Source organism: Polypterus senegalus, chromosome 5 (genome assembly GCF_016835505.1).
Source record: "Polypterus senegalus isolate Bchr_013 chromosome 5, ASM1683550v1, whole genome shotgun sequence".
Taxonomy (NCBI): Eukaryota; Metazoa; Chordata; class Cladistia; order Polypteriformes; family Polypteridae; genus Polypterus; species Polypterus senegalus.
The window spans coordinates 68,200,375-68,226,802 of record NC_053158.1 but is presented as its reverse complement, the minus strand read 5'-3'; the positions used below and the strand labels follow the sequence as shown (position 1 = coordinate 68,226,802).

Sequence of the window (26,428 nt, the reverse complement as noted above, 5' to 3'; positions counted from 1 at the left end):
TAGTAACTGGACAAAGAGGCTCTTTGGTACAGCAAAAGTGAATAATCAGTTCCTTGGTTTTGCTGATGTTAAGATGAAGACAATTCTCTTTGCAGCAAGAAACAAAGTTCCTGATTTGTACACTCTGTCTCATCCCCTTTATTAATACAACCCATAAGAACAAAATCATCTGAGAATTTCTACAAGTGACATGAACAGGAGCTATATTTATAGTCTGAGGTGTACAGAGTGACAAGAAAAGGAGACATGACTGTTCCTTGTGGTGCTCCAGTTTTGATTGCATCTATATCAGAAATATAGTCTTCACTTCTCACAAACTGTGATCTGTCTGACACAGAGTCCATTATCCAGTACGCTATAGACTCATCCACCTGCATATCTTAACAGTGATGGCTGGATGTTATTGAAATGAAATGCCAAAATGAAAGTGTTACTGTTGTGTTACATGTAAAATGCAGCGTTACATTAGAGATGATTACAGTATGTCACAACCAACTATTTGTCGAATTCTACACCAATCTTTGAACACACCTACAGCATGTGATGCAATATGCAGATTAATACCTACCACTCCACATTAAGTAATGTTAAAGCAAGTTGCATTCATGTAATGATTACATCTTGCCATAAGAAGGGGCCTGAGTTGCCCCCAAAAGCTTGCAAATTGTAATCTTTTTAGTTAGCCAATAAAAGGTTTAATTTTGCTTGACTTCTCACTTGTTCTGTTCATGAATGCAAAAAAAAAACACTATTTACAATTAGAACAATATTTTATGAGTTTCATTTTGCAGACCCGAGATTTCATCTCGATTATGAATGTCCACCACAAACAGCACCTAACCAAAGATTAAAATCTATAATTACTAATCATACCTTTTACTTCAGAACAATGGAGTAATTTTCCTGGACAGCCACAATGACTGAACTTTTTCATTGAAGAACATTTTTTTCCTGACACTTCCTCTGATTTAAATTTTACTTTGCTCAGAAAAATCACCCAAATTTTCTAATTACAGTTTGGATTATCATCCATCAGTCACCAATAAACTTATGAATGTAGCGTGGCCAGCAGGCCACATGCAGCTCAGAAGCAACATTAGTGACCCAGCCTGTGATCCCACCAGAAATGCAGAGAAAAAATGAAAAAACAGTTTGAGAGCCTTCAGAAATTCCTACACAAATTCCTACAGTAATACAGACCATGAATGCAAATTCCATGTAGCCTAGCAACATTCAACCCATAAAGCAGTGCCTTGTTGTAGTGGTGGTAGTAGTCTATGATACAGTGATTTTTTTTTTTTGTGATGGTACATGCCGGTATATTGTACCAGCACCTCGGCCACAACATCTGGTCATGGCATGAACTACATATTAAATGATTCTATAATCAACTGTATGCTGAATCTTAGTTGAATTCCAGTTTCACTCCAATGAGTGTCTCGTTACTGACAAGCACTGTCTTTGCACTTCTCCTCATACGATTGGTTGGCCCTCCACTCACACGCTTCGATCCTGCGGATTCATGGCTTTTATGAGGAGGATGATCAGTCATTGACATTCAAAGCAAAGAACGAAATTAGACAGACTGCATTTGATGAAAACATGCAAAAAGTTTGGAATTTTCTTTAAAACTGACAGTGATTGCTTTGCGGGACTACATAACAACTTTATGTAGAATGCAGAGCTCTTCAGTCACCTGCACTTAATATTTTTCAATTTCGGAAGTCCTGAATTTATCATTTTAAACTATCAAGCACAATATTATGCCGCCCAGTACAGCTGCACAGCTGGTGTAATGGAAGTGTTGCTACCTTGTAATAAGGAGATTATAGGTTCATGTCCTTGCTCCTCCCTGTGTGGAGTTTAAAAAGGGCCTGGCTCAGTGAGTAAGGTATTATTATTCTTATATTTGATGATATATCAATTTCAAATTTTAAATGTTACATTTTTTCACCAAATAAACAAAACATAGAACTAGGACTCTTTGTCTCTATATACCTTCACAGTACCATAAACTTGATCTAAACACAACATATCCATACCGCCACTTTTTTGTTTACAAAAACAGCCCTGCTAATCACATATTTGGTGATTTAAAACAAACCTGTGTTCCCGCATGGTGCAGTAGGCATTATATTCTTGTGTGTTAGTCACTGTTATTGATAGTTCTTTTTCATTCTGTTAAATGCACTTTGTGAAGTTCCCAGGTCATCCATCCATCCATTCATTATCCAACCAACTATAAACTAACTACAGGGTCACGTGGGTCTGCCGGAGCCTATCCCAGCCAGCACAGGGCGCAAGGCAGGAAACAACCCCCGGGCAGGGCGCCAGCCCACCACAGTGTCATATAACAAACACACAAATTATCCTGAGCATTTGGACAGAGAGGTAAACTAAAAGAAGGTGCAGAATGTTAGGTTAAGTTAAAAGCTATCCTGAACAAGCAAGTTTTAAGTTGTTTTTTAGAAGAATGAATGGAGTCAGCTGATCTAATTTTGGGAGGTCATTCCAAAGCCTGGGCTCTATACAGCTGAAGGCTCTGTCACCCATCGTGTGCAGGTTAGTTTGCAGAACAAGTCTGCAAAAATCAGAGAACCTTAGTGTGAGGTCGAACAGGAGCATAGCGATGGAGAAGGTAATTTATGTAGTCTGATGCAAGGTCATTTAAAGCTTTGTAGGTTATTAATAGAATTTTATACTCAATTCTGTAAGACACAGGGAGCCAGTGGAGGTGAAGCAGGATGGGTGTTATGTGCTCGCAGTTGCTGGTTCATGTTAAGACTCTTGCAGCAGAGCTGATTGTTGATTTTCTCTTTTCTAAGAGCACAGTTAAAATGTTTTGGAGACCTGAGCTGATTAACATTCCTGAGACCTTCATCTTTCTTTATTTTCAGAAATCTTATGATGGACACAGTTTACAGGTCATGTTTTGGCTCATTTTGTATCTCAGTGTAGTTTGACAGCTAATTATGAAAAAGTCTGCTGAAAAAACTTTAATTGATTGGTTTGACAGGATTTTCCTCTCATAAATCCAAGTCTTGATGTTATTTAATATACTATTTTCATACAAATATTTTTCTAATTTATTTATTGTTATGGTTTCCATAATTGTCTATGATACTGATAGAATAATTATTGTTCTGTAACTTCCAGGAGTCATTTTGTTTCCCTTCTTTCAGATTGGATTCACATTTATAACTTTCAAATCATCAGGTACTTCTGTCACCTGCGGGGACTGTTGAAAAAAACTAGCTGTGCTTTCCATCAAAGACAGGTTGAAATCTAAGTAATTAACACTGACCTCAGTGTTAAGGTTTGCATTGTGCGATGCAATGCATATGTCTTTGTTATATGCCTTTGTTATGGGATTTGTAAGATCAATGTTAATGTTTGTAATATCATCATCTATTGGAATGACAAATGCAGTGCATTTTACTACTAAAAATGTTTCTGATGCACCATCTTTAGGAATGACAGAGGCATAGAAACCAGACAAACACACAGACAGATACATGGACACTTATCTTTTTATTAAGGTGGATAAAGATTTATATATAATATCTTTCATTTATTTCAATTCAACAAGTAAAATCCCATCAGCTGTATCTGTAATTTATCTGAAATAGCCTGAAGCATGTCTGACTCTTCTTTTTTAAAATCTGTATACCCAGTTTATTTATACTTTTGACTGAGGCATTTAACTTATTTCTTCTTTTTCAAATAGCTGGATAAAATACTGTAGTTCTGCAACTTTTTAATTACATCTCTTTTTCCAAATCTGTGTATTCTTAATTTCTCTGTTTTCTGCTTGTTACTGGAACAATATTTGTAAAATTGTTGTCTGTTTCTTTTTGTTTCACTAGCAGTTTTTTTTTTCCTTCTCTTTTGACCTGTTGTTCTACAGTGATTTTGTCTAATTGGTTTTTGGAATTTATTTATTTTGAGCCTAAATGAGGATGTTTTTAAAGTCACATCGTCTATCATTTAAAGTTGCAAAGTTTTTACTTTATAATTCTGTTTTCTAGGCAATTGCTCATCACCATAAAGTTTGCTTTACTCAGATTATGCCTTTGTTTTGGTGTTCATTTGTGTATTTTCAAAGACTATTTCAGATTTAACCATATTGCTATCTCTGCTGCTTAAATATTCAATAACTTCTGTTTTTGTTATTCTGTCTTAATTCTTTGAAAAGACAATTTCTAGAAAGATGTTTTCCCATACTGGGCTTGAAACAAACTGAGTGTAAAAAATTTGCAATGAACTGCATTTTGTCTTTTGTGGTTTCCAATCAAATTTGTAAAGTTAAAATCCCTATTAATCACTACAGTACATCTTCTTTATTTCAGATATGTCTTCTGTGATTACATAATAAGATACCTTACAACATATGTTGGCCATTAGCTGTTATGATTTGCCCAGGTGGCAAAATTAAAAATGAGGCTTTAATTAAAAAAATATAAAGGCTGGGGAAAAAGCAGTCCTTGGTGGTTCATTGAATGTGCTTGGTGGTATTACTGGGTTATCTTGTGATTATTGCTTTGTTTACTGTTAATTTGCTGGATTTTCTGATGTCTTTCTCTGTTTCTTGACTGCCTATTATGTTAAGGAAACTCCTTCTGGGTGCCTTTTTTGTTCTTCAGGGCAATTTAGATAAAAAAAATATTTTTATTTTATAAAGATTTTTTGTTTGCATTCTTTTGGTTAAGTAGCCGAATGTGGAAGGAAGCTTTATACTTGTGGGGAATTTTGGTATATTTTTTGGGGCTAAATGCCAAGGAACTCCCTAGGTCATGACAAAATAAAGCTAAGGATGATAAAGGAAGAAGGGAACCATTAATCCCCTGGTACACAATAACATAAATCAATTTCTTTAACAAATTTATGGAATATATTTTAAAAAATCTCAAATTCAGAAACAAAACAGAAGCATCAAGATAGTTATTCAAAAAGCTACAAACAAACAAAGCCAAGTCAGTAATCCAAAGCCAGAATTAAATATCCTAACCAGTGTTCGTAAACCACAAACCATCAAAACTCTTAATACTCACAAACAAGCCAAATTTTAAAAGAACAAGAGAGAAACAAACAAACATAAGCATACACAAAACTTTTGCAGCTCTGCGGTGGGAGAAGGGAGCAGGGCTTGCAGGGCTCCGGCAGACTCCACAGGATGGCAATGGGGTACAACAGCCAGTCAAAGGTTGACTGCACTTGCCATAAAGGATCTTCTGCCATAGAGCAAACTGTAAGGCTTGTGTTTTTCTTAATGGGGTGGGCCCGAGTGTGTTTTAACTTTCATTTTAGCTTGTTTGTGGATTATTCCTTGTTATTGCTTGTTTCTATGTTTCCTCATTCACCTTAATCCATGTCAGTTCACTATTGGTTTCAGATTCAACAACATACAGTACATGCAGTGCATGACCCGACTTTATTAGAAATAACACATTTACTGCACCAGTCAACTAACTGAACAATATTTTTCACATTGAGTTAAATTACTTCAGAGATGTTCTACAGAACATTAGAATAATATGGATGAAAGCAGAATATTCAGCACAACAAAGCTCACTAGTCCTATCTACCAGATTCTTCCAAAATAACATCAAGTCTGGCTTTGAAGGTTCCTAAAGTCCTTCTGTCCACTACACTAATTACCAACTTATTCCATACATCTGTGGTTCTCTTTGTAAAGAAAAGTTTCCTAATGTTTGTGTGAAATTTACCATTAGCAAGTTTCCAACTGCGAACCTGTGTTCTTGTTAATAAAGTAACTATCTTGATCCATTGTATTAATTCCCTTCATAATTTTAAATACTTCAACCATGTCACTATTTAATCTCCGTTTGCTTAAACAGGAAAAAAACCTGTTTTAATCTTTCCCAATAACTCATCCCAAGCAGCACTGAAATCAGCCTAGTCTATATTCTCTGGAATTTTTTCTAGTACTTCTATGTCATTTTTGGAGACTAAAGACCAAAACTGCACACAGTCCTCCAAATGAGGACTTACCAGTCAGTTAAAAAGCTATATTAACTTAACATTCTGTTATCCTCTTTAATGGCTTCAAAACACTGTCTGGAAGTTGATAATGACAAGTACATTATAACTCCTAGATCTCTTTCATAAGGTGTACTTTCAATTTCAGACTTTCCAGTGTATGTTCAAACCCAACATTTTTACATTTAGTTTTAGTTTGATGCTCAGCCACTCATGTGGACCCTTATGAAATGCTCTATGAAAGCTAACATAAATAATACAATATGCACCACTTTGATCATATCCTTTTGTTGCTTATTCATAGAATTCCAGCGTTACTAAAACACAACCTCCCTTGCAATGTGATGTTTGATCTTTTCCTTAATAATTCCTTCCATTAGCTTACCTGTGATGCACAGATATAACTTTCTGACCAAATTTATTTAATGCTATTAACTTATAGCTCTGTTTGGTCCTGCCCCTCTTTATCTTACAGCACAGTTTGTCAAACATGCATTAATTGTGGTGTGCTGAATTACATAACAATCACTGAAAGAAAGCAAATGTGTTAATTATCTGAGAGCTAGTGCCCACAAATGCTGAGAAATGGGACATGTACATTTATAATAGCAAGTGCTCTTCACAAAGTTTGACCTGGTGGATGTACAGTGGAAATCACTTAAAACCTTCTTTCATAACCACAATATATAGTACCATGACCTGACAAGCACTAAAATGGCAAACAGCCTACTGAACATTAGTTAACTTTATCTTTTGTATACATATTCTGCAGATATAGCTCTCTTTAGGTCTGCTCATGAAGCTTCACCAGTGGTTAACTGCAAATCACACTTTTCTCTCTTCCATTTTAATAGACTACACCTATAACTTTATCTTAATTATTTGAACCAATTGTACCTTTATTGATTTAACAGAATTATATTCTTATTCTTATTCTGCTCCCATTCACAGGTCATGCTTACTTGCATTAACTTCTAAAAGTATATTCTTTATAATTCACATTATAATGACTGCATTTCTGTTGTTCCTGTTGTAAAGTGCATTTTATGGTGTTTTGTGAATGGCACCACATTATATAAATATTAATGGAGTATATTATATTAGACATCCATCAATAAAAGCAAACATTTTCTACAATGTTCATCCTACTGACAATTTTCATACAATAATATGTTTTATTGGAAATGTATTTGAAGACAGTGGTAGAATTCAAATAATAATATAAAAAATACTGTGAAAATAAGTTATATTTCAGAACCTTCCATGTCTGAACTTTAATTAATTAATCAAAACAGAAAGATATGATAGTTATAAATAACACTAAATCAACACTTACAATATAACTAATAAATTGTTTCACTATTTTGTAAATGTATTATAATGAACATTGGTACAGAGACCTAGTTTTGGTAGCCAGACAAGTAAATATTTCTGACAAATTGTACATTTGTGTGTTCTCCAGTTACTCTCTTTTTTTCTCCACATCCTAAGACATGAACATTAAGTTCACTGGAACTTCTAAATTGACCTGGTATGAGTGAATGAGTGATGGTGTCTGCCTGAGTGTGCTCTGCAATGGACTGGCATCCCTTCCAGAGCCTTACTCCAGAATCTGCTGGGATATGCTTCATTTTAACTTGAACTTATTCATTACTAAAAAAAAAAAAAACACAAACCGAGTATGATAAGTATAATCTGTTAGTAAGCAGTCTGCATTTCATAAAATTCACATACACTAATTTGCATACTTACAGTTAAACCCAGGATCAATTGTGTTTCCTGCCTGGAGGCTGTTTATTGTAATTTGAAAGATAATGTGGAGTAGCAGAAATGTGAGGCTTATAAAACACAAAGATTTTAGTAGCCTTCCTGTATGTCCTGCAAAAAGAAAAATAGAAAAGTTTTTTAGGCTTTCATATTTACATAAACACAATACTTACATTATTAATAATGACTTGAGAGAGAAACAGTTGTGATTTCAGGCTGTCACTGAGATTTTAACAAGTTCTATTTTTGTTTCTATTAAAAAGCATAGCTGAACAAGGTTAAAGGCACATACTGCATATTTGGTATAGTAATAGTTAAACACCACAACCAACTCAGATTTTTCCTTAAAGAAAAATAATTTACATCTTTCCTAGCCTTATCAGCTCAGGATGTTTCTGTTATTTTTCAAAAGCAGCTAAAATAGCATGGCTGCATGTGCCATATTGTCTTTCCACCATAATGCGATCCAACATTGAATACTACTACAACATGCTCACTACATGGATCTGTGAAATTGTGGTGTTTTTGTAATAGAAACCAAAAGAGAACATATTAGATATCTAGATATCTAGATATCTATTGATGAGAACAGGTTATTCAGACCAACACCACATCAATTGTTACTCATTTAGTTTTTCCAAAATAATGTTCAGTCCAGGTTTGAGGATCCCTTAGGTGCCACATTCAACTACACTACATGGTAACTTGGTCCATATGTCTACAATTTAGCATATGAAGAACAAATGTGATGCAACCGATCTACCATACTTATCTTTTTAAATTCTAAACTGCCTCTGTCATATTCCATCTTATTACACAGTCATATGAAAAAGTGTGGAACCCCTCTCAGCCTGCATAATAATTTACTCTGCTTGCAACAAAAAAGATAACAGTGTTATGTCTTTCATTTCCTAGGAACATCTGAGTACTGGGGTGTTTTCCGATCAAAGATTTTTAGTGAATCAGTATTTAGTTGTATGAAATTAAATCAAATGTGCAAAAATTTGGGTACCCTTGTAATTTTGCTGATTTTAATGCATGTATACTGATTACTTGCAACACCAAATTGTTTGGATTAGCTCGTTAAGCCTTGAACTTCATAGACAGATGTGTCCAATCATGAGAAAAAGTATTTAAGGTGGTCAATTAAAAGTTGTGCTTCCCTTTGACTCTCCTCTGAAGAGTGACAGCATGGGATCCTCAAAGCAACTCTCAAAAGATCTGAAAACAAAGATTGTTCAGTATCATGGTTTAGGGGAAGGCTACAAAAAGCTATCTCAGAGATTTTAACGGCAAGGAATCTAATCAGGAAATGGAAGGCCACAGGCACAGTTGCTGTTAAATCCAGCAGGTCTGGCAGGCCAATAAAAATACAGGAGCGGCATATGCTCAGGACTGTGAGAATGGTTACAGACAACCCACAGATCACCTCCAAAGACCTGCAAGAACATTTTGCTGCAGATGGTATATCTGTACATTGTTCTACAATTTGCACAAAGAACATCAGTATGGCAGAGTGATGAGAAAGAAGCCCTTTCTGCACTCACGCCACAAACAGAGTTGCTTGTTGTATGCAGATGCTCATTTAGACAAGCCAGATTCAGTTTGGAACAAATGGCTTTTGGACTGATGAGCCAAAAATGGAGTTATTTGGTCATAATAAAAAGCGCTTTGCATGGTGGAAGAAGAACACCACATTCCAAGAAAAACACCTGCTACCTACTGTCAAATTTGGTGCAGGTTCCATCATGCTGTGTGGCTAGTTCAGGGACTGGGGCCCTTGTTAAACTCGAGGGTCGGATGAATTCAACTCAATATCAACAATTTCTTCAGGATAATGTTCAAGCATCAGTCACAAAGTGGATATTCCATCAAATCAATGACCCAAATCTACAAAGGCATTCATACAGAGGGAGAAGTACAATGTTCTGGAATGGCTGTCACAGTCCCCTGACTTGAATATCATTGAAAATCTATGGGATGATTTCAAGCAGGCTGTCCATGCTCAGCAGCCATCAAATTTAACTGAACTGGGGCGATTTTATATGGAAGAATGGCCAAAAATACCTCCATCCAGAATCCAGACACTCATCAAAGGCTATAGGAGGTGTCTAGAGGCTGTTATATTTGTAAAAGGAGGCTCAACTATGTATTGATGTAATATCTCTGTTGGGGTGCCCAAATATATCCATCCATTATCCAACCCACTATATCCTAACTAAAGGATCACAGGGGTTTGCTGGAGCCAATCCCAGCCAACACAGGGTGCAAGGCAGGAAACAAACCCAGAGCAGGGTGCCAGCCCACCGCAGGGCGCACACACACCCACCCACACACCAAACACACACTAAGGACAATTTAGAATCGATAAGGCACTTAATCTGTATGTCTTTGGACTGTGGAGGAAACTGGAGTACCCGGAGGAAACCCACGCAGACACGTAGAGAACATTCAAACTCTATGCAGGGAGGAACCAGGAAGCATACCTGGGCCTCCTAACTGCGAAGCAGCAGTGCTGCCACTGCACTGCCCCACCCAAATATATGCACCTGTCTAATTTTGTTATGATGCATATTGCATATTTTCTGTTAGTCCAATAAACTTAATGTCACTGCTGAAATACTACCATTTCCATAAGGCATGTCATATATTAAAAGGAAGTTGCAACTTTGAAAACTCCAAAGAATTAAGAGGGGTCCCCAAACTTTTTCATATGACTGTATGTATGCTTAAACTGAACAGTCTTTACTACTTCAGTCTTTGTTCATAGTTTACACCACTTCAGTTCTGGGATTAATCTAACAGCTCTGGACCTTATCTGACTTCTAATATGGATACAAAAAAACTGCACACATTATTCCAGGTGTGGTCTCACACTAAATTATATAGTTTAAACAAAAATCTATCCTGACATTTAGTCTGCACAATTAACCATTGTACCCACAATACCATTAGCATTTTTCATTACTGCTTTATGGTGTCTTGGTGCTGACAGCAATAAATTTACCCAGAATTCCAAAGTTATCTTTTTTTTCAATAAGGAGCACTTTCTAGCTCCAGATCCCTTTTTCTGTAATTATAATATTTGTACACCTCATGTATAAGATGTTTTCTTTATTAAAGTTCATTTTCTACATATCCACCTAAATTTGAACTTTGTATGGATACTTCTCAAGGTTTTTTGTGGCTCTAGCACAATTCAAAATCTTCATTTATCCTAATTGACTAATTTGTATCTAGTTTGTATTAATTAAAAAGAGCAGTGGCTCCATCCCTGATTTCTGTAAGAGCCTCATTTGTAGCCCCTTCTAGACCAGATATTGTTAATCTTCTTCTTTTTTAACAAGTAGAGAGATGCATGGAGCTGGAATAGAACCAATGCTAAATAGTTTGACAGCTGATTAAAGTGCACACTTGAAGAAACTCACATTCTGTAGTCATCATTTAAACTAACAAGTTTAGATTTTGGGAGAAAAACAGAGCTCCAAGGGCAAACAGAAAAATGTGACCCCACACCAAGTAAAAAACAATTAGACCTCAAAATGCCACGAGGCAATAATGATACACCTTTCTCCACATTGCAACTCCAAATTACATCAAAATTATGATCAGGTGGCTCTCTTTTTAAACTAAATGGCTAGCAGGTTGGAGATTTTTAAAGATTTGAAAGATATAAATTAATCTGAAAGTAAATATCAGATTTTAAATCTCTACATTAAATTATGCATTTATTTTGTGAATCACTTAAGACAATTTGCAGTCATGTGTGGCTGTAGCTTTTCCAAATGAGGCAGAAACAAACGCTGGATGATGCAACAGTCCATCATAGGCCACAGTCACATACACCCACTCACATTAGGTCAATTTAGAGACACCTGGGATTATACTTTGCAAAAGGCTGTCTGTTCTGTCCCTCTCACTGTCTCACCATTACTCACTCACCAGAGTGAGTACTTACAGTAGCCTGCCAGTGTTGCAGATGTAAAATGATATATTTGCATATACTATACGCCAGTAAATCAAACTAACCTGCACATCATTGGGACACAAGAGGAAGACAAGAATATCTACAGAAAATGTGAATGCGTTTATTGTTTTCCCAAACAATTTTATACTGTTGTTCACATTTTAACAGTTTGTATTTTTCTCCAACATGTTCATTTTCATGGCCCTGAACTGGGTTACTTGCACTTAATAATGAATGGAAGGATGGATTTTGTACTGTGTCATTTAAATTCTTTTGTATTATATACTGTCTTATTTTCTACATCCTTAGACCATAATGAACATTGTATGGTTACACCACCCATAGTATTTTGTTTTTAATACATTTTTATTTAACAGTCTTTTTTATCATTATCCTACAAATTGATCAAGCAAGAGATTTTTTGTTATCTGCCACACTTGCTTCTAATAAAGTCAGTGTATAATACCACTCTTGTATTAATCAGAAACATCACCATGTTAATACCAGCTATTTCCCCTTGTCTTGCCAGTTCAGGAAACAGATGAACATTTCTGTCTGAACAGATGTCAAGAAAGACAAAAGAAGAGTAGAGCTACATAAACAATAGGGAAACTAGGAAACCACAGGGTGGTGAGTGGACAACTTAATGCATTTTCATGAAGGTTATGATTGAAGAACTAGAAGTCTTGCCAAAAAGGAAGTGTTCAGCCACTCTCTAGTGTACATCAAATGAGGATGGTAACATGAAAAAATGTCCTTTCAGTCTGGCAGGAGTTAACTAAAAGTTGTGAAAGCTAGTTGATAAAGCAGGTATTCACAGGGACAAAACAAAGTGTACAAAAATGTATAAAACAAATGCAGATCACACCTATATTGGAGTACAATGTAAAAGTTAATGGGATTTAACTCTAACAAACTCTCATATTTTTGTTATATTTCTCAGACTGAAAATTAATTTTGTAGTTACAAATTACTAGTTAGTTGTTTATACTAAAGGGTGGTATGATAATAAAGGTGTTATTGTTGGTGGTCCTAGCTTCATTTCACAGTCCAGTCATTACTGCTGTATAGTTTGCACATTCTATGAATTTTATTGTGTAACTCATTGTCTCTTGTGTTTCCAATGCATGCACATTAGATTAACTGGAAAATGTGTAAATGAAGGTCTGTGTGTATTTGTATGCCCTGTGATGGACTGGTACAATAATAATAATAATAATAATAATAATAATAATAATAATAATAATAATAATAATATTATTATTGAGAAAGGTATAATTTATATAATTAATTATTATTATTATTATTATTATTATTCATTTTGTTTATATAACATCTTTCCCATGCTCAAGGCGCTTCACAGACTCTCAGAAAGAACAGCAGGTTATGTAACATTGGATACAAATATTTTTTTTATATAAAACACTACAGGACACAAGATAGATAAAGCATAAATAGAATAAAAGACAATAACACAGAGTAAAACACTAAATTCTTAACTAGAAGAAAAGCCTGAACAAATAACAATTTTTGATATAATACATACACAAAATATCCTGAGCATCTGGACAGAGAGGTAAACTAAACTTGGTGCTGGATTATGTGAATTTCCCCTTGGGACTAATAAAGTATCTATCTATCTATCTATCTATCTATCTATCTATCTATCTATCTATCTATCTATCTATCTATCTAAACGAAAGGGCAGAATGTTAGGTTAAGTTACAAGCCTTCCTGAACAGTTGAGTTTAAAGTTATTGTTTAAAATAAATAATTGAGTCAGCTGATCTAATTAATTTAGGGAGGTCATTCCAAAGTCTGGGCACTATAGAGCTGAAGGCCCTGTCACCCACAGAGTGCAGGATAGTGTAAGGCACAACAAGATTGCCAAAATCTGAGGACCCTAGTGGATGAACAGGAACATAGTGATGGAGAAGGTCACCCATGTAGTCCGGTAGAAGGCCATTTAAAGCTTTATGGGTCATTAATAAACAATTATATTCAATCCTGTACGACACATGGAGGCAGTGTATGCAAAGCAGGATGGGTGTTATGTACTTGCTGTTGCTGGTTCATGTAAGGACTCTTGAAGCAGAGTTTTGACTGGAGCAGTGATATAAGATGGCACTTGCCATTTGAGAGTTTAGATGCAGGATATGATAAAAGCATGGAAAAGTTTCTCAGCATTAGAAAAGGAGAGGAATGAGTGAATATGTGTTTCTTAATGAGATTTATGTGAGTGGAATAAAAATGGAGGAATCAAAAATGACACCAATATACCTTGCATTAGAAGAAGGTATGATGAGATCATTGTCAAAAGTGATTGAAAAAGTTATGTGCCATCCAGGTTTTCATTTCACTGAAGTAAGCTGTGAGCTGAGAAATCTGTAATTAAATTTCACTTTTAACACTGAAATATAGTTGAGTATCATCTGCATAAAAATGATAATCCAGTCCAAAGCAACAAATAATATGGCAAAGGGTAAGCATATAGATACAGAAGTGCACAGGGCTGAGGACAGAGCCTTGTGAAACTCCTTGTGTGACTGGCGCTAAGCTGGACCTGCTGTTGCCAAGACTAACAAACTCTAGACTATCAGTTACATACAGTAGGTCTTAAACCACTGGAGGACAGTGCCAGAGATGCCCGGAATGTTCTCCATTCTGGAACTGCGCTCTGAAACCAGACTGGAACGGTTCAGTAAATTCTTCTGGAAGTTTCTGGACAAATGCTGCGGATGAACTTTCCATTCATTGGCCAGGGTGATGGTGACTTGCCCCACGATGTAAATAAATCCTTATGTTTGTAATTTTTATTTAATTATTTTGGAATGCATTTACATATTAAAAAAGTTAATTTTGTTATCTTAATAAAATGAAGAAATCTACCTGTTAAGATTTTCTGTATCATTTTTTTCTGTCCTGAATGTACATATATAACGTGTTATAGTACATTTACAATAACTCAACCCAATCAGAATGATTGTAAAACAATTTAAATGTTATTGTAGTTTATTGTTTACATGACTATTATTGCATTTGATTATCAAAGAAAAGGAAAAAAAAAAACAAATCAGTCACAACATCTAACATCACACAGTGGGACCAAAAGCAGTAAATTTTAAATTCACTACCAGAATAAATGAATGCAGAAAAAGGATACTAGGCTAAGGAAATTCAACCAGGAAACAGATGCCCTTGTGATTTAATGATGTCAGAAGTGTTGTGTGATGCATTGTACTATCAGCTATAAGGAGCAGTTTACTGCTCTCTAATTAAATATTTTTTATATAAAGTTTTTAATTTTTCCTATTTTTAATAAATTTACAAAAATTTCAGTCTGTCAGTCATTGTCCAACCCGCTATATCCTAACACAGGGTCACGGAGGTCTGCTGGAGCCAATCCCAGCCAGCACAGTGTGCAAGGCAGGAACAAACCCTGGGTAGGGCACCAGCCCACCACAGGGCACACACACACACACACACACACAAACAAAGCACATACTAGGGACAATTTAGGATCACCAATGCACCTAACCTGCATGTCTTTGGACTATGGAAGGAAACCGGACCACCCGGAGAAATCCCACAAAGACATGGGGAGAACTCCACGCAGGGAATACTCGGGAAGCAAACCCAGGTCTCCTTACTGTGAGGCGGCAGCGCTACCACTGCGCCACCGTGCTGCCCACAAAAAATTCAATAATCTTTATTTCTCTTTGTCATTCTGGGCTATTGAGTGTTGTTTAACGAGAGAGAAAAATAAGCAATTTTAGCATAGCCTGCAACATAACAAAATGTGAGAGGGTATGAATAACTCTCAGAATACACTACCATCCGTGTTCAAAACAAGTTTGCCTATTGTTTTTTCTGTTGGCAGGGCCAGCTGTAGCAATTTTGCCACCCTATTCAAAGCTGTAAATGTTGCACCCAAACCACTGCTATACATATATTTATTTCAAAGACCTCTCACTTGGAGTTCTGATTTATTATTAATTTATTATTTTGATTTATGTATATTATATCAAGTAGATGGGGGATGGGGTGGTGGGGAATCACTCTTATTGCAGTCAATGTTTACAAGTTTAGAGAAATGACAATACCACCACCCACAGACTTTCTTGACCTCTTAGTTTGTGTAAATTGTACAGAAGGCCCTGTCTGTAGGTACTTATTTTTCATATTTTATATAATGTTTTTAGGAGCAAATAAACACTTAATGTCCAGTTAACTGGCTTTAAAATGTAACTTTCTTAAGTGGTACAGTACTGTACATAGTTATCCATAAAACCTCTTTTTGGTTGCATGATGTTTTCTTCTCACTTCATTAGACCTGGCCAACACAAGTATCAAGAAACCTGAATACCAAATGCACACTTGAGAAGTGTTATTATGCCAGAGTCCAGTAACCTACAGAGTAATGCAAACAATTAGAAACCAGTAACAGACATTTATACATTCATCCTTGCATCCTTCCATCCATTCATTTTCTATGCACTCCACCCAGCAAACATATCTTTGTCATAATGGACAGGGAAATATAACCACTACATTAGGAATATATTAGTTAATAAAGCATTAGCATCAAAGGTTTTCATACAAAACAAGAGAGATTATTAAACTTATCAAAATATTATATAAGGAAAAATATTGATATTTCTTTGGTCAATATTGAAAAAGGCCCACCATCAAAATAGCTCATCCTAATAATTACACTGGATCAGAAAATGAACTGTAGATTCACATCTACCAAAGGAAGGAAATCATTGAGAAATATGTAATCCAAAATAAAAGACACAAAGGAGCCACCTCACTTAGTGTTTGGTAATCTCTGGCAGTTTGTTTACTTTATAAAGTACATTCCATTAAACTACTACAGTGTATAAAGAGGAAAGCATTAATTTAAAGGTCTCTTTTTCTCCTTGGTTTTTATTATGTGAGTAAATACATTTTAAACCATATATTTTAGTATAATAAATAAGGACATTTTATACAATTAGTTTTATTGATCTTTTGTGATGAATGTTAACTCAGAATGATATGGTAAAAAAATGAAAAATATAATTAACAATACAATCTATTTATAATTTATAGTAATCGTATTAAGATAAAACCAAAAAAGAGAAAGTGTTATTAAAAATGTTATGCACAGTACAGTACAATGAGGTGCCAAAATGATTGGGAGTAGAGTTTCCTTTTGTTAACAAACTCCAGACATTATATAATAAAAATGTATACTTGAAGAAAATTATTGATGAGATAAGAAAATTTCTCAAATGAAGACAAAATGGCAGAATCTCTGTGACAGTGAAACAAGACTGTAAGAGCTATTACATATGTTATCACTAAAGACACACAGTTAGGATTCTGTGTCTGTGTCATTTAACTGGCTATAGTTAAGATGGGCATGATGGAAGGAAGCATTATACAGTCTAATGGCTATTTGCAAAGAAGAACTATGGTAGTACCTTTTTTGCATGCCATTGTAGTATAAACCACTGGCTAAAGATGCTCCAACATATCATGGACAGGATGGGGAGCATTAGTTATAATGATTATTATTCTTTTTATGACCGTATCTCAAGTGAGTCCAGGGTGCATCCTGTAATACAGCTGATCTTGCTGATCAGTTTATTAAGGTGACTGGCAACCTCTAAGCTGATGTTGCCTATCAAGCAGACTATAGCTGCTATATTACAGGCAGGGCTTGTTCCCAGCTTATGTTTGTTTTTCTTTTTGAGTATTCTTTGTTTAAATTCAATTATTATTTTCGTATTTTATTGTAATTATGTATTTTTGTCAATATTATTTTATTTATTTATTACTTAATATTTATGTATCGTGCTATGTTATCTTGTCTTCCTTGTGTTTTGTGAATGGAATCCCAAAAAGCAGGACCACCCTTCATGTCACCACTGAAAGACCACCCTCAGCCTTTATCTTCAGAAGCTTACAGCAGATTCTTCAGTGGTTCATTGTCATTTGGAGTGTGTTTCATTCCCTGTGAATATTGATTTTCTGGCTTCTTGAATTATTCCTTATTGTTCTTGGATTTTGCTCTTGTTTTACAGATGTGGACTTGTCTCTACAACTAGCCAGAGTTTTACAGTTTCTTCTCCTGTTTGATTTTGTGGGTCTTTTTGACAGCCTCATCTGTTTGCCATTTATTTTGCTGCTACAACACAACAACAGCACAGAACATTGCACTAGCAACTAGGGACTGATAGATGATTTCCAGCAGCTTGTCACACATCACTCTTCTGGTGTACAATCTAAGTTCAAGTCAAGTCAAGTCAAGTCGCTTTATTGTCATGCCATCCATACACAGTATTGCAAAACACAGTGACGCTGCCCAGAACTGTGATTCAAAATATACATAAACACAAGACTAGTGCAAGGGGTGGGAGCAGTCCTTCACAATGCTGTAAGCTTTGAGGATACAATGTTTTACAAAGATGGCTTAAATGGAAGGCAATCTTTTCTGCAGTTTCCACAATTCATTGTAGTTCCAAAACCAGTTTAGAATGCTCTCAATGGTGCCCCTGAAGGAAGTAGAGATGCTATTGCACGTTTTTCGTTATGGAAGTGGTGTTAATTGATGAATTAAGGTCAGCAGCATGATGCACACAAAGCAATTTGGTGCTCTTGGCCAGTTTCACTGCAGAGTCCGTGTGTAGTTGGTGTGGGCAGCATGGGCCTCACTAAAGTCAATCATCTCTTTTGTCTTGTTCACAATCTGAGACAGATTGTTGCACTTGCACCAGTCCACCAATTGGTGTCTCTTCATTCTGTAAGTTGACTCATCTTCATAGCTGATGAGACCCACCACCACTGTGTCACCCACAAACTTTCAAGTGGCCCAAGAAGACTAGGCTCTCAAAGAACTTCATGATTACAGGTGTGAAAACTATAGGGCAATAGTCATTGAGGCAAGAGACAGAGGGCGACTGCCTGCCACTGGGAAATATTGAAGATGTCTGTAAAGATATCCAACAGCTGATTTGCACATTCCCTACGCATTCGGGCAAGTCTGATCCAAAAGATTTGCATGGGTTTACATTCAACAAAGTTCTTCTGGCGTCAACACTGGAAAAGCACAGTACCTGTTCTTCCTGAAGAGGGATGGACTTCCAGATAGGTATGTTGTTCAGGGCATCAAACCATGCATTGAAGTTGTTTAGGACATCGGGAAGGAACTGCAAATAGGTGGTGTGGACTTATAGTCTATATGGCTTGTACACCGTGTGTCTCTGGTGTTCTGAAAAGTGGCTGTGGATTTTCTTGCCATACTCTCATGTAGCTGCTTTATCTGACCCAAGATAGGTTTGCCTTCACTGTCCTAAGAGCTACCTTGTCACCTGATCTAATGGCAGCATTACAGGCTTTTAGCAGTGTTCATGCTTCCAATGTTACCCACAGTTTCTGATTATTCTGACAATATTAAATTAAAGAGTAGTAAAAATGCATGTAAAAACAGACAATAACTTTGAATAATGTTAGCATTTACTCCCCCGGGTGGAATTGAAGAGTCGCATAGTTTAGGGAAGGAACGATCTCCTCCGTCTGTCAGTGGAGCAAGACAGTGACAAAAGTAAGACAGTTACATTATCTATGCACTTGTTAATGTAGCCAGTGATTGATGATGCACACTCCTCTAAATTGATCTGCTGGCTGTGAGTTGTAGCTACTTTAAACATGGTCCAGTCTGGGTGACCAAACAGTCCTGCAACACTGAAACAGCTCCTGCTAGCCACACGTCAACTTGAAAGTCTGTTTGGATGGACACATTTCAGCAGTGTTCTTTATGTAGGCAGTAGCATCACAGAAACATGATCAGAAAAAACAAAATTTGTTTTGCAGGCATTGCAAGATTTTTTTAAAAACTAGGTCTAGTTTGTCTTCACCCCGGTTGGAAAGTTCATGCATTGATAAAAGTTGTGAAGAATCATCTTCAGATTCACATGATTAAAATCTCCAGCCACAATAATAAAAGCACAGAGATGCAGCTTGAAGCTATGTAACAGTTCTGTAAAGTGCTGAATGCTTATTGAGAATTAACTCCCAGAAGGATATAAATGGCCAGCATGAAAATAACCATTTACTCCTGTTATAGGTAGAAAGGATGGCACTTTACAATCAGGCATTCCAGCACTGGAGAGCAGTGGCTTGACTATCCTGCAGTGTTTCGGCACCATTTGTTTTTCTTATAATCAAAAAGACCACCTCCATGAACCTCATAGGTTGCTAAAGCAGCAACTGAATGGCTGCATCAGGTATGTTGTTATGCAGCCATGTTTCAGTAAAAATAAAAATTGCAGAGTCCCAAATCTTTCACAGGGTTATCCGATGAAGTCTGAGGTCAACCAGTTTGTTGTCCAGTGAGTGAATATTTGAAAGCAGGATAGAAGACAGTGCCATCCTGATTGAACTTTTTTCTATCCTGATGTGAACACCACCAGTTCATTTACCATCCTGTTTCCTACTGTTTTCTTTTTAGTGATTCAGGTGAGATGCATCTACTTAGAGGATGTATTGTATTCAAAGGCAAATCAGGATACAGTATGGTAAATATAGTCTTCAGATAATTCAAACCAGGAGCTAGTTCTGGGGTCTGTAATTGTGTAATGAACAAAAAGATCCCTAAGTAAATGGCTTCCTCCATGCTTTTCATCAGCCTCTCTTGGAAACTAAGACAGATAACCTAGATGCAACCCAAGGCCTTGCTTTTGATACAAAGAAGTAAAATTAGGACAACTTGAGCCAATGTGGTAAAAATGTAACACATGAAATTCACTGACTCTGATTAAGGAATAAATATCTTGCTCCATTACATCAAATTTTGTTTTATTATACTGATCCATATAAATTCTTAAATTCCACTTGTTACTGATCATTGTCGCATCTCAATTTCCTTTCAGTTATCTTGGTGAGGGCTACAGTAATAACAAGCTGAGAGGTAACACTAGCTTTTCTTTCTCTAGTTAACAAGGTCTGATTTGTACTGGGGGAATCTCCAGGCATGATGGAAGATATAATCCCAAATTCCATTTTTTTCCAAAGAGGTCTGTTAGTTCCCATAGGAGACAATCATTCAATAAAAAAAAATGTAATTTTAGTTTTTTTTATATATTTTCAAGCTCCTCATCTTACACATAAAAGTGAATTATGCAACTATTTTAAGACATTCACGTTTCAGGTATTCTTTACTTGTCAATCAGTATTTCCATCATTTTCCACAAATAATTAACATTAGTGAGGCCTGAGAAGTAAACTGATAAATTACATAACCACCACCAACTGAAAAAAGATCTGAAGTTAACCTCCTCAATATAAGCCATTTAATCCATCCCTCGACTGCAGGCAGAAAGAAAGGTCAAACAATTTTAATTTTAAGAAGTTTATTATAATCCCAATTTGGCCTTGACTGACTGAAGATCCTTTCCAATCATCAGAAATGGGAGGGGTGTTATATGTCCTATGTTGTGCTTAAGCCAATTCAAAAAAATTTTAGAATGGAAATAGAACTCTCTCCTTAAGTACTTGGTACTTGCACAAAAGTGGCCTCAGAGCCTCATTCCCTTGTAGCTTTACAGATACTTTAAGATCATTACACCTTTACAAAAAAATTGTAAATAACACTGGTAAAGTGCCATGACATATCAAAATATTCACGAAAGTCTTTCTACTTCTACTTTCTACTTTCTCAATCTTTCTACTTCTCATCAGCCATAGAGCAATGTGTATTGCCTCTACTGAATTACCATTTACACCATTCTGAAGAATTTTCATACATCCTTTAACCATGAATGACATGAAATTGGCTTTACAGAGGACTTTTGTGTTCATTAAACATGTACACCGGAGAATCAGACAAGTCACATGTTTTAATAGCCGTTTTGAGATAATAATTAACATCAGTCACATCACATCAGTCATGCTGTTAGTTCCAATGTAATTTTGTAAACTATAGAACAATTTGCAATACTTCTGCTTCCCGGAAGAATTTACCAGTAGTTACCATGTTGCCTTTAGGATCAAACAACACAGGTTTCAAACCCAATGCCCAATTGTTGTCTGTCTGGATGGCACATACAGTATTCTCCACCTATCTGCATGATTTTTTCTCTGGGTATTCTTGCTTTCCTCTCACATCCCAAAGAATGTGTGTTAGGTTAACTGTAGATTCTAAGTTGTCTCTGTTTGAGTATGCAAACAGATTTTTGTGGAGTGGACTGAATCCCACATTCAAGGTTGTTTCCCACCTTGAACCTCAGGCTATTTTTATTGGGCATTCCCATCTACAACCATATTCCTAGTAGAAAATTTTCAAATGACAACAGATGCAGCTGTACAACCAAATTCTTCCTCAAAAGCCCATTTCTGTCCTGATTTAACATGTTTAGTTAGACAAATACAATCAGGTACACTGTGTTTTTTAAAGATTGAGCAATAGATATTCCTATATTTGGCATTTGTACACATTTTAAGCACTAATGAGTGAAAAGATGAGACTTTCATAAAAACAGTTGTCATTTTACTTCACAAGACCTGACCTGTAGAAGAAAATCTATCTTGCTTTCCAGAAAATGTATTCTTGTAGCCATTCTTTATATTTTCTTCTTTCAGTTACTCCCATTTAGGGGTCTCCACAGTGGATCAACCATCTCCATCTATCTCTGTCTTTTACATCATTTTCTGCAACATCGACTGCCTTCATGTCCTACTTCACCATATCCTTCCTCTTGCGTGGCAGTTCCAACCAAAGCATATACCCCTCATCTCTCCTTTGCACGTACCCAAACCATCTCCATCTAGCCTGGATCACTTGGTCATCAAACTGTCACACCTGTATTGTCCATCTAATATACTGTCTACCCTCGTTACTCCGAGTGAAAATTGTAGTGCCACTTCCAGGTCTGCCTCCTGTCTTTTTGTTAGTGCCACCGTCTCCAAACTATACAGCATAATTGGTCTCACCACTTTTTTATAAGCCTTCCATTTCACTCTTGCAGGGACTCTTTTATCACAAATCACTCCTAACTCTCTTCTCCACCCAGTCCACCCTGCCTACACTCTCTTCTTCACCTCTCTACTAGACTCTCTGTTGCTTTGGATCTTTGAAGCCAAGTATTTAAATTCATCACCACCTCTGCTCATTGCAGTTGCATCCTTCCACCACATTCCATCTCATTCAGGTACATATACTCTGTCTTATTCCTTCTGACTTTCATTCCACTTCTCACCAGTGCATACTTCCACCACTCCAGGTTCATCTCAACCTGCTGTCTACTCTCACTACAGATCACAATGTCAGTGTCATCGTAGTCCATGGAGACTTTTTGTCTAACCTCATTTGTCAACTTGTCCATCACCATTGCAAATAGTCAAGGTGTCAGAACCAATCCTTGATGTAATGCCATTCTCATCTTGAACCAGGCTATCATTCTTACTGTACAACTCACCATAGTCTCACTGTCCACATACATATCCTGCACCATCCTCATATACTTTCTGCCACTCCCAACTTACAGTACCATAACTTCTCTCTTGGCACCCTGTCATAATCTTTCTCTAAGTCCAGAAACACACAGTTCTATTCCTTCTGACCTTCTTTGTACTTCTCCATCAACACTCTTCAAGCAAACATCACACCAGTGGTAATCTTCTTGGCATGAAACCATATTGCTGCTCACAGACTGTCACCTCTCCTCTTAGTTTAGCATCCATCATACTTTCCCATATCTTCATGATTTGGCTGATCAGCTTCATACCCTTGTAGCTACTGCATCTCTGCACATTCCATTAATTTTTTATACTTTCTGCTAATATACTTCTTCTCCACTTCTCAGACATCTTCTCACTTTTCAAGATTTTGGTAGCCATTCCATGTATAGTATTACAAATCTCATGTGAACTATACAATTCAATTCTGACTGATTCTCGGGACGCACAGTATACTGTACTTTGATTGAGGCTGTTCTGCCTTTTGAGTAACAGTACCTGCTCAGTGTATAAATATTTTATGGTTATTGAACTGTAACTGTATAAGATGGGAACAAGAACATTTCCTCAAAATTAATCTTGACAGAGTTAATGTGCTATTGTAGAAAGTATAACAAGGCTACACTGTATAGAGCAGGGTGTGAAATTAAGTTCCAAATTTTAAATACTTTTATTTTTAAATGAATTACTGTATATGAGGCTGGTGTCTTTATTCAAAGTCATACATAAGGTCTGGATACTTCACAGTTGCTTTGTACATTTCTCATAATAGGAACAATAAGTGATTTGATCATGGTGAGTTAGAATTGGAAATTAAACTCTCAGCCCTGTGGTTTAATATATACCGATGTGTCTATCACTCTGTTGGTCATATATGAAAGCAGCATTTGAATTTAAAAGGAATCCTGCAACATCAGCATGCCTTTTTTCATTTTCAGACAAACATGGAAGGCTGTGTGCAGAAATGATTTAGTCTGATACTATGGATCAGTAGATCTAACCTAGGAATCTTTATTTTTGCTTCCTCTTCTGATATACTTTTCCATTTTCTTTTACTCTGTTACATTTTAGGAGAAATAGATACAAGTATGAGTGGCAGATGTGCAGTGGTTAGTACTGCTTTCTCATGATTCTAATCTCATTCCAGAAACTTTAAACTTACTACTGTACTCTCTAGGTATTCCTAGCTCCTTCCAAATTGCATAGATATGTATGCTAAATTAACCATGAATTATAAATTGAGCATTTGTGTGTAAATGATTTTGACTTGTGAAAAATTGACATCTCATCCAAAGAGGGTTGTAGCCTTTTTCCTAATGGCAGGATAGGGTCTGGAGATTTTTCAGTCTCTTAAAGGAAAAAGGGAGCAGTGAAAGTAGATGTAATGAGCTTTGGTGCAAGAAAATAATACATTGTGAAAGGGCATGCGCAGGTATGGGCATGCACTGTAAAAATATAGGGATACACATGTAATTCAGTTTCTATAGAAAATCTACCAGAATCTGTTTGAACAGGCAAATTAAAGAGTGAAAGAAACATGTTTTAAAACTATAGTTTGTACCACAATAACAAGATGAATAAATTAGAAACATAACAAAATACGTATTTGCATAATGATTGTGATGGCTAAAATGGCTCTATTTCAGGGCCTTTGAAAATGAGCAGTTTTCCTACAAATATATAATATGGCTAGAACTTTGAAAAGGAAATAATTTTATTGCCAATTAGCCTCTTTAGGGATTATTAGCTAAGTTCTCATTTCTTTTTTCTTATTTCTACTTTTGGAATACAACACTGAATTTAAAAAAATGCAATCAGTATGTAAATGAAAGGTGCTATATTGGCACCTGACCCGACACAGACACATGCGGGAGGCACACTGATAAAACAAATAAATGTTTTATTTCAATTTCTTCGCCTGTGGGCAACACCTTCCCTGTCCCCACAGGCACAATACAGTCCCACAAACAAAAACACAACACTCTTCCTTTTCTGCCACCACTCCTCTTCGTCAAGCTTTGTCTCCCTCCTCCCAACTCTGGCTCCACAAGTAGGAGCTGCAGGCTCCTTTTATAGCAGCCCCGGAAGTGCTCCAGGTGCTCAATGACCTACTTCAGCCTGCACTTCCAGGTGTGGCTGCAGTCCAGCCCACATGGGCTCGTTAAGCCATGCAGCTACCCCGGGTGGTGGCCATGGAGCCCAACAGGAATGAGCTCCAGTGTTCCACCATTATAGCACCGATGCAAACCAGGGGGCCTGCCACCAAGTGTTCCGGGGAACAAAGGGTGAAACCCATGGGTGTTCCCCCAGATACAGTGATAAAGGGGCGTCCCAGCCATACTTCATACTTCAATGATCCCATGAGAGTTTGTGTTGATGTTAATAGTAGTAAAAACTTCATGAAAATGGTGTCTTTTTGTTGTTTCCTATTATATTCTAGAGGATTCAGACATTCATGGAAAAGGAAGATATGCTCTACTGGGTAATTAGTATTAGGATTAAATGCAAAGTTTGGATATTAGCTGTCATGTGAAGCATTATTGTAAAAAGACCAAAACATTATTCTTTACTGAATGGTGACAGACCTTTAAATCCAGACAAGTGGATGGCTTGTTGAATCATTTTGGGGTGGAAAAAGTAAATTTATTGGTTAAATTGATCACTATAAAAAATATATACTTATATTCCTGCCCTAAAAGCATACATTTTTATTAGCTTTTCAGGTGACTGCACATCAATGGTATAATCTCAATAGGTCATTAAGTATTCGCCCCGAAGACATCTTACAGGCCAAAATCTATTCCAGGCTGCCCAGTCAAGTGCTTTAAGAAAGACTATAGTCAACAAAAAAAGGAGAAAAATAAAAGACAAAATGCACAGCTGATTTAACACGTTTGTACATTATTGTGGTAGTAAGGCCAGTGTAAGTATCAGGTATAATTTAATTGGCAATTCAGTAACTATCAGTATCTAATGTGGGTATAATGAAAATGTAAATAAACAATTCAAACAGACCATTAGAAAAAAAATTAAAAAAAAGAAGTCCATATTATATGATAAGACCACATTGAAAAAAGAAATTATATAAAATGAATAAACTATGCATCAATTAATACTATATGTGTGGCATCATAAAACAGTACTTAGTTCATTAGCTAGTCATATCAATGCAATACCAGGAAATAATGTTTT

General features: G+C 36.3%; 1 protein-coding gene across 4 annotated transcripts in view; it reads right to left on the bottom strand.

Annotated features, from left to right (window-relative positions):
- The window catches only part of LOC120530341 (piezo-type mechanosensitive ion channel component 2), a 559,538-nt gene that overhangs the window by 298,059 nt on the left and 235,051 nt on the right, over positions 1–26,428 (bottom strand). For all 4 annotated transcript variants that reach the window (XM_039754759.1, XM_039754756.1, XM_039754758.1 and 1 more), the window contains exon 3: positions 7,753–7,878. In XM_039754759.1, the coding sequence (XP_039610693.1) occupies positions 7,753–7,878 (126 nt within the window). The remainder of the gene's footprint in view (positions 1–7,752; positions 7,879–26,428) is intronic.